Here is a 15,279-nt window from a genome sequence, read left to right on the forward strand (position 1 = left end):
CCCGCCCAAGCCAATTTTTACCCGCACAATCAAATTCAAAACCGCCCAATTGGGCGGGAACCCATAGTACCCTAAATAGTACTTTTAGATATAGGGGTAAAGCAAGGAAAAGTACCCTACACTTTTAGATAAACATGGTAACCGATGGCACTCGTGGAGTTAGGAAAAAGTTATTTTTATGACCAGCAGGGTTACTTGTAATGTAAATGCAAAAAAAAAAAAAGGCACGAGACGGTTGTTTCTATCAATGGTAAGTTTTAATTTAAAATTGTGATAGCCTACTAACTTTTAACGTAAGAAAAGTTTACTGTAGGCTCTGTTTACATGTTTTGCCACTTGCTTGAGCTTCTTGATATATAAACTTAATATATAAATAAGTACATTAGTAAAATGCATTTAATAATATTGCGCTTAAACATGAATGTCTATGAAAGATAGTATTACTGTGTGAAAAGATAATCACTATGCTGAGAGAGAGAAAAAAATAGTAACAACGTTCAAATTTGAAATCAAAATAGGCATCATAGCGCACTGTGCACAATAAAGCCTGTGTTATTCTTTCCGCGTGCGCGCTGTCCGTGTACGCGTCCGGATTGCTCATGCGGAAAGTATAACACAGGCTTAATAAAGCACACTGAGCCCGTGCTGCTTCTGCACCGCATAGGCTAAGAACCGCACATGGACTGCACTGCAAACGGATCCTCCCTTAATTTCGTTCACTCTTTGGTGATATAATACAGCACTCAACTGCAATGCATGCACTATAGGGATTTAAGAATCAATGAAGACATCAGCGATTTCGGAGTCGACTCCCCATCCCTAAATAATATTTCACAATATAAATGTTTTTACTGTATTTTAAATCAAATAAATGCAGCCATGGTGAGCATAAGAGACTTAAAAGAATAAATACAATACAATATAAAATACAATATAATATAATTCTCCTAATTATCATAGTTTACTAAAAAAAAATTTTGTTCAGTAAAGTTTAAAAAGAGTCTATCTTCCTTACACATGCACACACATGGTTAAAGATGTGCCCCCAGCGTGGAAAAGTTGTCCTGCCTCACGATGATCTCTGACCTCCTCCTCGACCTTCCAGCCCTTGCCTTTAACCTCCATTACTGAGGAATTCTCTCAACGAGCCCTAAAGCCCACACTCTAAAACCAAGAAAGGAGTGATCACAGGACCTCTTTTCACTTGCTTGTTTGGGAAAAAGCAGGGGTGGTCCTGAGACATCCGGGCAGAATTCATTTACAACCCCTGCCCCTTGCAGAGCCTCCAAATGAAGCCCCCTTCTTAACCAAGTGGAAAAATCCTCAACAATGGCCTTGAATCTTAAAGTGGACCTGAAGCCAGATGAGTGGAGCCTATGGTCAAGGTGAAGGCCATTACTAGTTCTACCAAAAAACAATTCTGATTCAAGAAACTGCATATTATACAATTGACTTGCAAGCAATCTTGACATATTCTAATGTTGTGCTTAACATTATCATCACAGGAGTTGAGAGAAAATAGGCCTATTATCAGTGAATTGCAGAATAGCAACCATACAAAGCTGTGAAGAAATAAGCAGCAGTCTGAAGGTTGGTGTGTGAATGACAGTTGTTTTTCTTTCCTGCTTCAGACTTCCATTTATCATCTGCATGCCATCCGACTCACCGCTAGAATGACAGACTTGTTAAAAGGCCCAGAATAAAGGTGTAAAAAGACACAAACAGAAATGTGGTAACACCCTGAGGTAAGAGTCATGAAAGGGGTATAAACCATGGGAGAAAATGGAAAGAGAACAAAACGGAACGTGAGAAGTACAGAGTGACAGACAGACATGAATGATACATGTGAGGATGGTTTATGTTTATGTGACAGCTGCTTCTGCTCTCCCCTCTGCCAGTTTTAAGAGTGTGTGAATTTCAGATGTACCAACTTCCCTTTCTGGGTGCGAGCCATCTCTCCGCTCACCTCAACCCATTCAAGCCTTGGGTTGAGGAATGGATTAGAAGGGAATGTAGAGAATGAATTAGATTATGATGCTAACAGGCATAAAAATGTTGGATGGAAACACCAAGATGCAAAAATAATCCCAAAATTTGCCTAAAAAACATATTCGCTCACCTGAGATGGAATAATTTTTTTAATCAGTAAGACTTATGTACTACAGTGGAAACACATTTAGAGTACCAAATACATTCCAAAATGTACATGAAAAAAGTGATGCATGTCAGTCAAATGTGACCAAATAAAAAAAAGTCAATAAAGTTAATGTGAAAACATCTTTTTACAATTTTTCTTTTCTGTGGTCTGTGGTGTCCATAAAAAACTAAAAACAGTCAAGTACAACTACTGCACTTGCCATAGTATTAATATCTTTCTTGAGGTTCAAAGGAGCCAATACTGATAGAAAACCCTCGAACCCTCAAGCGAGAGAAAACACTCAAGCTCCCCTCGAGACTCAAGCGAGATACATCTGCTACAAGATTGCAAAATGATGGTCTATTTTCATGATCCCTTCTCATGTGTCTTTTTATTTAGAGTGGCGCATACAAATAACTGTTAAAACACTTTCTCTAGAGAAGGTGAGAAGAGCGAGGTGTTGAATTTCCTGATGGCTCATCTCTAGTGAATTACACACTGAGGCATAATGGCAGATGCTACAGGGTCCCTGAACAGATCTCATTCTATATGGACTCTTATTTTAGCTCTTTAGCTCTCTCTTATTCAATCACTCTTTGCCCAACTCTTCCATATTTCACCTTTCCTGCATTAGTTTCCCCACAAAGAAACTAATGTTAAAAATAAGGTTGACCTTAGTTACATAACCACCACAGACACTGAAAAAAGGGGGGGAATGTCCCCCCAAAATTCAACCTACTGATCAGTATAGGTTTTTTCCATGGTTGATATTCAATTTTTACATTTGTAACCCACCATTTTAACTTGGAATATGTGGGTACATCCTTGGTTTGTACAAAAATAAACAAATTTAAATTTTCTGATGAAAGTGGGGGGAAAAGAAAAGGTGCTAGAGTGCTGTCAGGGTGTTGCTATATTGGTTGCTAAGGTGCTGTGAGTGATTGTTAATGTGTAGCGATGCAGTTGCCACGGTAGAAAAGAGTAAAAAAAAAGCTCATCCTAAGTTTCTGTTATATGCTGGTCCCTAGAAATATGTGGGGCCCCTTTTCAACCTACAATACTGCTCAAAAAATTGGGGGAAGTTATAAAAAAAAAGAAATGAATACTTTAATTCAACAAGGATGCAATAATTTGATAAAAAAAAATTACATTTCAAATAAATGCTGTTATTTTTAATTTTCTATTCATCAAGGAATCCTAAAAAAAAAAACACAATTTCCACAAAGACATTAAGCAGCACAACTGTTTTCAACATTGATAATAATAAGAATTGTTTCTTGAGCAGCAAATCAGCATATTGGAATGATTTTTGAAGGATCATATGACACTGAAGACTGGAATAATGCTGCTTAAAATTCAGCTTTGACATCACAGGGAAAAACAACAACAAAAATCTATGTATCATTTATGGCCGTATCACATTGTTGGCATGGGTTACAAAGTATTATCCATGGGTTTGTTGAAATCCACCACTAAAAATGTGAACAAACGCTGATTTCAATAATATTCATTAGTGCCTCACATATAGACACTCAAACCACACCACACACAAAAAGCAATAGGTTTAAGTGTCACTAATTTGGTCCTGTGAATTACCCACCATCCTTCTCTCTCTCTTTCTCTCTTAATTAGGGCTCTCTTCCTCTCAAGCACTCTCCCTCTTTCACCCTTCTTCTCCATGCCCCATTGTGAGGCAGTTCCGACCTGAAAGCATGCGTCATTGGGCTCCATGTCAGTGGGGTGCGGTTGGGCTTCTGAACAGGAAAGAAGGGGGCTTGTGGGATTGCGGGGTTGGGTGGGAGGAGCTTGGTTACTGGACAAAGAGGTAGGACATGGATTGTTGAGTGATGGAGAGGAAGCCAGTGGAGAGGGAGAGAGAGGAAGGGGCGAAATCCAGAGAAAGAGTGGGCCCCCTCCCCCATTACCCTGCACGACGGCCATATAACCGCCTCTGCTTTGATGGCTATGTGTCAACACGTCCTCCCCTCCGGTTTGACCAACAAAACAGCTCTCATTCAACACCCAGGATTAGTTGTTGACACACGATGGCCAGCAAAAATGTCAAATCGAATTGGAAATATCTGAAGGGAAGCTCATAATAATGACAGCAAAGAGGGTTTTTATTGGAGCTTCCTGCTTCTTGTTCATTCTCCAATGCTCTTTACAATCTGCCTTTTTATCACTCTCACATTAATCTGTCGAGGTGACCGTACCCCGGGCGTCTTATCATGTCTTATCGTAAAGTGTGTTTATGATAAGAGAACTATATATGTGAAGATCTGTGTGTGTTTATTTGCAGTTTCCTCTTCAGTCGTCCATGGCCTTGTTTCTTCTTTCAGTTTAGCCTTGCCATCTTAATTCAAGCAAATCCCCTTCAGAGTTGACAGGGTCAATTACATCCCAAGAAGGCTGAATGAGACGGTGAGCAAAAATAAATGAATACTTAACAAAGCTTAAACTCTTTTACAATTGACGCTGAAGAAAGGAACAAAAGCGCATGCGTTCCAATTGATCTCAGAGAACTGTTAAGTAATGGGCGGGGGCTTTTATGATCAGTTGCTTGGTGACAGGCTCAAGAGGAGGGCAGGAAGCAGGAATAAACCGTGCGTTGCGATCCACTGTACCGTTTCCACGATTCATTCAAAGTATGAAAAGCTTCCTGAGGCCCGGCTAATGAGGATCCACAAGCAAAAAGGAGAAATAAAGAACGAGAAAAAGGAGGAGATGGAGAAAAAGAGGCAGTGAAGCCATCAAAGACGAAACATTTACAAAAATAAGTGTTTCCTGAAAGGGCAGTGTGATTGAAGGCAGCGACGGGAGCTCAGCACCCGACTGTGTGCTCACAGAGACGGTCGACAAGCAAAAAGAAGAAGAGTAATTTATGGAAAGAGTGGCCGTTTTGGGGGTGGAAGGGGTTTTTCTTTATATGAGGGGGGTTGTAAAGATCCTCGCTAATAACACCCTCTTTTGCGATGGCAGCATTCTCTCTTCACGCCAGTGGGCCGAAATTACCCCGAAGTGCAAATTGAGCCGGTGTCTCGAAAAATGTGCACAAAACCAGAAAAGACACAAAAACACAGAGGCAAAAAAAGAGGCCTTTGATCAGTTCGAGCACTAAGGAGCAGATCTATGTCACCTCACTTAGCAGGAGAAAGGGCTCTCCTAGCAGCCTGTGCAACACTGGTGGCGTCTAAAAGAATGAAAGAGCTCTGTAATGGGTGGAAAGCCTCTTGTATGCTAAAGCGGCCTGACTGGTGGTTGGCCATTACACATCTCCCTCTTTTTATCAGACTCAATGTGCTGGCTACACAAACAACCTGCCTCATAAAGCCCCTTGGCAGCAAAAAACAGGTACATTTATCTCATTTCTACTGTAAATGCCTCATTGAGAGAGGGAGAGTGTCTTTTCAAATATACTATTTGAAAAGACTTTAGCAAGTTTTCGTAATATACATTACACACAGTCACATTAAATCTCTTCCTTTCCATCCTGGATTTTCCATCCATCTCCGACATGGAAATGAGTTTGTGCCTATAACACACCATGATTACAATCAGCGTTTCATGCGCCGCTATTCAGTCTGCAGCACAACAGCGAAAGATATCATATTTCAACCGAGCATGCAGTCTGAATCGAATGTGATGAGATAAACAGACAGTACCATGAATAAAAAATGCCAAGACATGCTGTTAAATAGCACAGTCTTCACTGCCAGCACTCAATAACAAACATACATTGGAACAAATGATTCTTATGGGCCATATTTTATGAATTACACAAAAAGACACACAAGTTACCGATCTGAATCTGTGACAAACTCTCCGCTGAATGAACTCACTGAATTAGTCTACTGAAAAAAAACACCTATTGCAAAAAAGCAGCTTTGTCAATCTGTAGGAAACAGTTCAGCTCATCATAGTAGTAATGTAACAGATTTTGGAATCTGGAATTTGGACAGAATATTGATTTGATGCGAGCTTACAGTTGCGTACAACTATAAAGGCCGATTCACACTGCACCGACAAACGGCAACAGACAGGTTTGTGAGATTTTGTCAGACCAGTGTGTTACCCATCAGTATGTTCAGTGCTTGTTTTCACTGATCGGCATTTGTCGTGTTTTGGAACATCTGAGAAATGGACATACTTTACTCTGTTGGCTGTTGACATTGGTCTGCATCTGTCGGTGCGGTGTGCTTTAAAGCACAATCCAAAACAAAGAAAGAAAACACAAAAGGTGATGAAGATGCCCTGAGTCTCAGCATGAACTACTGAAATAGGATTTCCCTACTATGCGTTTATTAGTCTGCTAGATGTACAAACCACCACACATACACGGAGCAAGCAAGATTAAAAGTGATTGAGAACAACATAAAAGGAAATGACAGAAAGAAGTAAGACCCAACTATGGATTTTGCCTCATGTCATAATACGAAACCCAAGGCAGTCTGTAATGACTTGAAGATCAAACTCTATCTCCAGCAGGACATCTGTAGGAACTATTAGCGTTTCATTGATTGTAGTTGAAGGCCTGAGGGAAGTCTGCTCATGCACATGTACTGATGTAAAATGAGAAGAACATCATTTCAGCTGTGTGAGAGTTGCCCTGCAGATAGGAGAGTGAGACTCCAGTTGGCCATTAAGCCTGTTCTTCCTTTCTCCTGTACGCTTCTAAAGATTCATGGATAAAGAGGCCATGCCCTGAGCGCTGGTACCCTGATACTCTAGACACTCATCATTCCCTTTGAAACCAAGCACACACACTCCCTCTCACCTGTACCATCACTTAATTATTTGTCACAGGTCAGAAAAGTACCCTGATACTCTAGACACTCATCATTCCCTTTGAAACCAAGCACACACACTCCCTTCTCACCTGTACCATCACTTAATTATTTGTCACAGGTCAGAAAATAAAAAGAAAATGTACAAAGACACAAAGAGTGGTCACATGCTTCATTAAGATGCCCACTGTCAATGCTCAAGTTCTCAGTAACCTTCATATCAGTCGTGATCCTACAGCTCTGATCAATATGAACCAAAGATGAGTTCATCCATTACACACAAGCTGACAAACTGGAGGCTGTGCTAAGAGCACTGGCTGTATTAATGGGGCTTGAACATGAAAGGAAAGAACAGCCGGCATTGAGTGTTGTTATATGGTATATACTTACCCAACTCTACAGAAATACTTTCTCAGGGTCTGCAAATGAAATACAAAATAATAATAATAAAAAAAGGACAAGATTTGTACCATTTTCTTTTGCACACGACAGTGGTATTGCCATGGTTTTTGGCCATGTACCATGATAAAGTCATGATATTTTTCAAAGTACTCTGAACTTTTACAATTGAGTGTATATAATTTGTACGCTATATTGTGCAAGTTAGAGACAAAGTGACAAGAAAATCTATATTCTAAATGTATTGATCTTATTGTGAACAATTCATCCAGTCATATTTTTCATTGTTTTAAATTTTGAATTAAAAATTACAAAAAGTGGATTAAATGATTGGCGGACATCTCCAATCATTTAATCCACTTAAACTCCAGCACGTTCTTACAATTAACCTCAAATTCATATTAATATCGGTCTCCATCCAATCAACAACCAATGGATTGAACAAAGCATTAACTTTTTTTGTTTTTACCTTTTAGATAATCCATTTCACTTAGATGTACACCATAATGTAGAAGAAAAGATCTTCCGCTACTTCCGTTACTTCGCAACTTTACACATTTCTCGAGCATTTCTGTGGCACCAGCACAAATTGCTAAAATAAACTGATTTGCGGGAAAAAAAAGATAAATCCTCTATCTGTGGTTAGACAGTGGTTGAGCCAATGTTTGATATGTCTGAAGCTTATCAAAGTGTGTAATGTACTTGTGGAGAAATTACACACTTAAACTTAAAGGGGTCATATGATGCGATTTCAATTTTTCCTTTCTTTTGGAAACTCCTCCTAAATCATGCAATAGTTTCTGTGCTCTAACAAAACATTTCCTCAAAATAACCCTCTTTCTTTCACAAGTTTCACCTTCCCTTGGAGAGAAACCAGCTATTATTTTCTAATTTTTAAGGTAATTTCTTTCTAAATGTGCCAGTCATTTCCTTTCAATTTCATGTAGCTCTGTTGTCCCACTATGTGCTCATTTTGTATGTACCCAGACCTTATTGTACAGTGGGTGTAGAAAAGAATCACCCCCCTTTAAAATACTCAAATTTTGTCGCTTTGCAGCCTTTCGCAGTTTTATCCAGCTGTATTTACTCAGTGCAACATATAACATCCAAGTCAAAGATATAACACCAACAACAAAACACAACCAACAAAAAAAAAGAATCACAGCAACCCTCTACATTGCGAGTAAATCACTCGCATATGCGACTAAATCTTACTCTGGGCGATTAGAACTGTGATCAGCTGTCATTTTGATGAGCTCAGCATGAAAAGAGCTTTCCTGGAGCATTTCAGTCCTTGGTAGTGCAACTGAAGCAAACAATCAACTATAGGTGGCAAGGCACTGTCAAAAGATCTCCGGGATAAAGCTGTGGACAGGCACAAGTCAGGAGAAAAACTGGTGGAAACTGGTCAGAGAAGCTAGCAAGAGGCCTACAGCAACTCTAAACCCTAGTCAGAGCCCAGACTTAAACCCCATTAAAAATCTGTGGAATGACTTGAAGACTGCAGTCCACAAACAGTCATCATCAATTTTAACTGAACTTGAGCAGTTCTGCAAAGAAGAGTGGACAAATATTGCAAAGTCTAGATGTGCAAAGTGAGTAGAGATATATCTACTCACTTTTATGTGATTCTTTTCTATACACGCTGTATATTGATGGTACCTATAGCTAATGCATCACATCAATTGTATGAAAACAATAAAGAAAACATTCTGCCAGATAATAGGGATGCACCGAATATTCGGCAACCGAAATTATTCGGCCGAAAATAGCAAAAAAATCTCTTTCGGTGTAGTAAGACAATAATAATGATGATAATAATTACCCTACAACAGTTCTATTAATACATTTATTAGGCCTATAACATTCACACATAGTGTTCAAATTGGCATCTGTAATATATTCTAATGTTTTAAAAGAAGTCCTTTCTGCTCAGCAACTTATTAATTTTAAGTTAAATTGTGCTTTGTTGGTATAATGTCTGCTAGAATGAAAAAAAAATGTTCAGTGTTAAGTAAATATTTTTAAATTGTTGAACAGCAGGACAAAACAGTAAAAAGCACATTTTGGCAATTTACTTAATGCAATGGTGAAAAAAACCAATGGCAAAATAGGCCTACATGGGGGAAAAATGTGAAAAACCGTGTTCGGTATTCGGTATTCGGCCTTCGGCCCAGTGTTTCATTTTGTTCAGCTTCGGCTTCAGCCAAGAATTTTCATTTCGGTGCATCCCTACCAGATAACATTATAAATTTTATTATTATAAATCTGAGTGCTTTTTATTATGCTTGTCCACCCAGCTCTGCTTGCCAATCATTCAGTGCGACAATAGATCTCCATCTCCTATGCTATTATTTGCATCCCACTCTATCTCCCAGCTATTGTTCACCCGTAATTTATGCAGAAAGCACACATACTCCTTTCTGGCCCTGATGAGAAATCGAAAAAGGTGCTAAAAAGTAACTATGCGTTGACCTTTACCAATCAGCGTCCCGGAGAGCGTGGGTTTAAAGGTTCCCCCTGTCCAGCGAGCCGAGCTGACTGTTCCCTGTGGCGTGGCAGAGGCAGCGTAACTTCAGAGGCTAGCCAGTAACCACTGGCCCACTGGGAGCGAAGCCAGAGTATGTACCACAACACAGCAGTGCACCGTCTACACACAGTGTGTCAGTCTCACTTCACCATGTGTGTGTGCACTCATAAGTCAACAATCTTCACATCACACTCACACCTCACTACAAGGCCAACAAATGGACTGCTGTGTTCAGATATGGCAGAGCATGGGTTGCCCATGTGTGTGTGTGTGTGTGTGTGTGTGTGTGTGTGTATGTGTGACAAGATTGCAGGTGGAGATGTCTCTGTGTTAAACAATACATCCACAGAGATACATGTCTGCAGACACTGTTTTGCTCTACAGAATCAATTGCACACGTATGATGTGGTCGAGATGTTAAATTAGGCGTCATCACTGAGCACACTGCATTACACAGAGAGCTCAACATCTCTGCAAACTACCCATTCAGACTATGTATGCTATGGATTCATGTGTTCATTTTGTTCACATGCTGGCAATAAATTAAATTTAGGATCAATAAATGGAACGCACGCTTTGTACATTACTAAATTATTATTTCATATAACATAACAAATGATAAATAAATGTTTATATAAAATATGAAACTGACCTGGGAGAAACCCAGAAAATATTTCCCCAAGAAAAAGATCCAGTACTACTTTGTGTAAAGTGTTATCATAAAATAAATAAATATAATCACTGCTACTTTCTGTTATCATAAAATATATGATAAAATATATATAAATATATTTATATAAATAATTAAATGTAAAAATATATGAAACTGACCTGGTAGAAAAGCAAAAAAGAGGCATATATTTATTTACTTTATATTATATAAATAATTTATATACTGTATGCATTTATTTTATATATTTTATTTATGTAATTATTTACACAAATATAAATATTTATACAGGTATACATATATTTATATTTAAATAAATACAAATACATATGATAAAACAAAGTAGTGACAAAACTCTTTAGCGTAGGGGGAAAAAATATCATGAGTGAAAGGTAATAAGTTACTGTAAGTCCTGATTGTGTGAAGTTGATGGGAAAGGACCTGATTGCTAAGAGCTTATTCTCTCTGAAGCACCATATAATAACAGCAAGAGACCCTGAATTCCTCACATAATCACAAAATCACAGTTTCACATTAACACTGCCATGCGCTTTCAAATTAACACTTGCCTGACATCCATTTAATGACCAACTCTGCTCTCCCCTCGGCTACTATTTACAACCACACCGACACAACTACCTCCCGCTAACCGCTAAAGAGAACATAAAGAACTCTCCATAAGGCCCTTCTCTGTTTTCTTTCTTCTTATGCCCTTTATATTTAGCCAGCATCTGTATGGAAAGATCAAACACATTTTGGACGGCATGAGAGCGGACAAATGATAATAAGTCATCCTTCACTGCCATGCGCTTTCAAATTAACACTTGCCTGACATCCATTTAATGACCAACTCTGCTCTCCCCTCGGCTACTATTTACAACCACACCGACACAACTACCTCCCGCTAACCGCTAAAGAGAACATAAAGAACTCTCCATAAGGCCCTTCTCTGTTTTCTTTCTTCTTATGCCCTTTATATTTAGCCAGCATCTGTATGGAAAGATCAAACACATTTTGGACGGCATGAGAGCGGACAAATGATAATAAGTCATCCTTAGTTGCCATAAACACATGCTGAGTTTATGAAAATCCAATCATTAGCACAATACAGTAACAAAGTTTCAGCACTGGACGGAAACAAGGCCCGATTCATACGGGGCCACGGTGGGTATGGACGACTAGAAAAGCAAATTTAGCCTTGGTGCCTGTGACCAGCAAGTGGGCAACTAACAGCACTCCAGATTATTGTGATGCCGACAAAAGCGGCGCGGAAAGCGCACAGCATGGCTGGGTTTAATAGTTAAGTTCAATAGAAGAGCCAGAGATTTAGTAATATAAATCACAACACAAGCACGACCGGGAGCGCCACAGCAGCGCACAAAAGGCAGACTGGATCCTACAAGCCAATTTATCTTCAGAAATAGAAGGAGTCCATTGTCCATATATCAAATGGCCTGTCCCAGCCCCCTGTGTCCCTCATGTTCAGTTCATCCAAAGTTAATGTAGCCTGAGTCTACGCCACGCCGTGCTCGAACACGGCGCGCTCTGTGAAAGATCCAAAGCACACTGCAAATGAGCTGGCAGTGGCTTCTATCAAACTCACTTTAGTTTCTCGGGACAATCTAACAGCACCAATATCTGCTGGCAGTGGCGTATCTAGACATTTTTCACTGGGGTGGCCCATTTGAGGCAGAGACTCATCCAAGGGTGAAACAACAACACCAATAATACTTTAACTTGAAATGTTTTTTACACCAACACAACAAATTTATACTAACATAATATAATACAATGTCATGTAATATAATAATATTTTGTCCTTGGACTTTCCTTGATGGAAAGTGTTAAGATGGTAATGTTAACACCATCTGATTTTTGATTTACAGAAAAAGCTGCAAGTTGTATTTTTTTCTTATGTTATTACTTCTTTATTATGATGCTATTTATTACAATTATTATTATATTAAGTGTTATGTAACTAAGTTCTGTTTAATAAAAACATTAAAGAGAAATATATAATGTAATGTAATGTAATATAACTGTAGCTGTAAAAGCCATTCAATTCACCATTAAAAAGCCTTTGAAAAAATGAACCGGTGGGATTAGTGGAGTGTGAACTGAGCAAGGTTTTTTCTCAGAATTAAAACACATTGAAATGCTACTTACTAGCAGCCTGAACTCTGGCTTTGCGGCTCAAGACCAACCCAAAGAAATTTTGGGCTATGCACTCATAGTCTCCCTCATCAGATGAGCCGTCAGACTTGGTCTTCTGGAAGTGGCCAGTCAGAAGCGAGCCATTAGCAAACATGACATAGTTTTGGTCCTCCACTATCAGAGCTCCGTTGCGCCTCCACTGTGTGGTGATGGGTGGGATCCCCTCCACCTGACAGTGCAGCATCAGAGGTTGTTCCTGAACAGCAATAATGTCACTGGGCTCCAGGGTGAATGACAACTCGCCCCCACATGTCATACCTAGTAGATAAAAACACACACACAAAAAATACACAAAGATTAAAAACTGCATTATAGAGATGATAAAAATGAAAGGCTTTACTCAGAGGAATTTGCTCAGAGATTTACAATATAATGCAACTTAAACCAAAGGAATCAAATGCTGTATTACGCTGCTTAATATTTCTTTGAATTTTTTCCCTGAGGATTCTTGGATGAACAGAAATTTCAAAATAATAACAGATATTTTTATAACAATGTGAAAGTCTTTGCCACTTTTAAACAATTGAATGTGTCCTTGATGAATAAAAGTAGTACATTTCTATTACTCTTATCTATTATGAAAGCTGCTATTCAGGAACAGATAGAGGAGGGAGGAACATTTCTGTTACTGCTACTGATGTCAATCCCAAAATGACCAAGTACTGTATAAATCAATGAATCCACATAGCAGATATCATACAGTATATCAGTGTAGTGAATGGGAAGAATGGCTCAGTGCAGGGACAGACTGGGACAACATTTCAGGCCGGGAAATCTCATCCAGGCCATCCCATACACCCTACAAATTCAATTTTTTTTGTATGGCCATCACATAAATTTTTTTAAAATCCTTAGGCTGGGGACATGCAAAATAATTAAAAGTTCTCTCCTGAACTGCACCTTCACTCCCATTTTCCTTTTCAGTCCAGATGTGGTTCTAGACCTTATTTACGTGGGCTTCAGCCCCCCTATCTGTTGTCTCAGCCCCCTTAAAACTATAATCAGCTATCTGAATGATTGGTCCAGTGCTGTTTCCTCAAGAAGGTTTATCATTCTCACATGTTTTAAGTCTTGTCAGTTTAAACATTGAAGTGATTTAAGCCATTCAAGCCCAAGACAGCGCGAAAGAGATCTCAAAGCGGTACTCGCACGTTTCTGTGCGCGCACACACATGAAGCACGCACACACACAAAAAAAAAAAACCCCAGCACGCAAGTAACGAGTTCATGTTTTCTTGAGCAAATACATACAAAATTATGTCAGAATGGCTGTCTTGACCAGTGTCCTCTCAGCCCCCTTAAAACTATAATCAGCTATCTGAATGATTGGTCCAGTGCTGTTTCCTCAAGAAGGTTTATCATTCTCACATGTTTTAAGTCTTGTCAGTTTAAACATTGAAGTGATTTAAGCCATTCAAGACCAAGACAGCGCGAAAGAGATCTCAATGCGGTACTCGCACGTTTCTGTGCGCGCACACACGTGAAGCACGCACACACAAAAAAAAAAAAAACCCAGCACGCAAGTAACGAGTTCATGTTTTCTTGAGCAAATACATACAAAATTATGTCAGAATGGCTGTCTTGACCAGTGTCCAAGTAAACACAGTCGGTAACGTCTTAAGTAAACGTAAACAGTTCCGAAAATTTTGGATGCATGTCAATATGCATTTCTTATGTTAATGTTAATCAAACAACAAAAGAAAAATAGACAATCACTCACTGCTCTTTTCTTAACTAAGTAACTTCTGTAGCTTTGTGTATATTTACTTCATAGAGTAATAGAGTTTTCATAAGCACTGTTAAGTTTAGGTAATTTGAATCTTTGTATCTAATAGTCTGTCTGAAGGCTCAGCCCCCTGTGGATAAAATACTAGAACCGCCCCCATTTCAGTCTCTTCATTTCTCCTGATATTTTCTAAATTGCCTAAATGTCAAATTACAATAACAATAACATCATTATAATATCTTTATAGTAAAATCCTAATACTGATGTTATTGCATTATAATGAGTCATATTTTTCCCTTACGAAAATTAACCATTGTTAATTTTTGTAATGGTTGTGTTGTTGTCTGCCCTAGCTCCCTCTAAACCTATTATAAACGATGTGAATATTTGTCTGCTAAATTACTTCTGTAACATTATGATAGATAATAATGATGTCCTTTAGCAGACAGTGTTTTGAGTGATGAGTAATGGGTTGCTACTGCTAAAAGGTGCTAGCAGTTTAATGCCTGAATAAGTAAACAAAGACAAAACTACAATATCCTATTTACAGATGAAACTGACCTGCACCTGAACAGGTCAGCAGTTTTGCCTCTCTGCTCCACCTGGGCGCTTCCACTCCATTCTCAAGTCTCTCACATTGATCACTCTGATCAAAACCATTTGGCAGAAGCGTAGCGTTGCCAGTCACGACTACTATTTCGTGATTTATTGGAGATTTTTTATCCAATGGCGAATTCGGAAATAATTGCTTTAGTACATTCGGCAGGGAATTATATATATATATATATATATATATAAAAACAGGGCAGCGGGCCAAATC

General features: G+C 38.9%; 1 protein-coding gene across 2 annotated transcripts in view; it reads right to left on the minus strand.

Moving 5' to 3' along the window:
• Nucleotides 1–15,279, minus strand: part of LOC107755062 (immunoglobulin superfamily DCC subclass member 3-like) — an 82,945-nt gene that overhangs the window by 51,427 nt on the left and 16,239 nt on the right. For both annotated transcript variants that reach the window (XM_016571716.1, XM_016571715.1), the window contains exon 2: nt 12,687–12,992. In XM_016571716.1, the coding sequence (XP_016427202.1) occupies nt 12,687–12,992 (306 nt within the window). The remainder of the gene's footprint in view (nt 1–12,686; nt 12,993–15,279) is intronic.

The sequence above is a fragment of the Sinocyclocheilus rhinocerous genome, unplaced genomic scaffold, assembly GCF_001515625.1.
Source record: "Sinocyclocheilus rhinocerous isolate Xijiao unplaced genomic scaffold, SAMN03320098_v1.1 scaffold591, whole genome shotgun sequence".
Taxonomy (NCBI): domain Eukaryota; kingdom Metazoa; phylum Chordata; class Actinopteri; order Cypriniformes; family Cyprinidae; genus Sinocyclocheilus; species Sinocyclocheilus rhinocerous.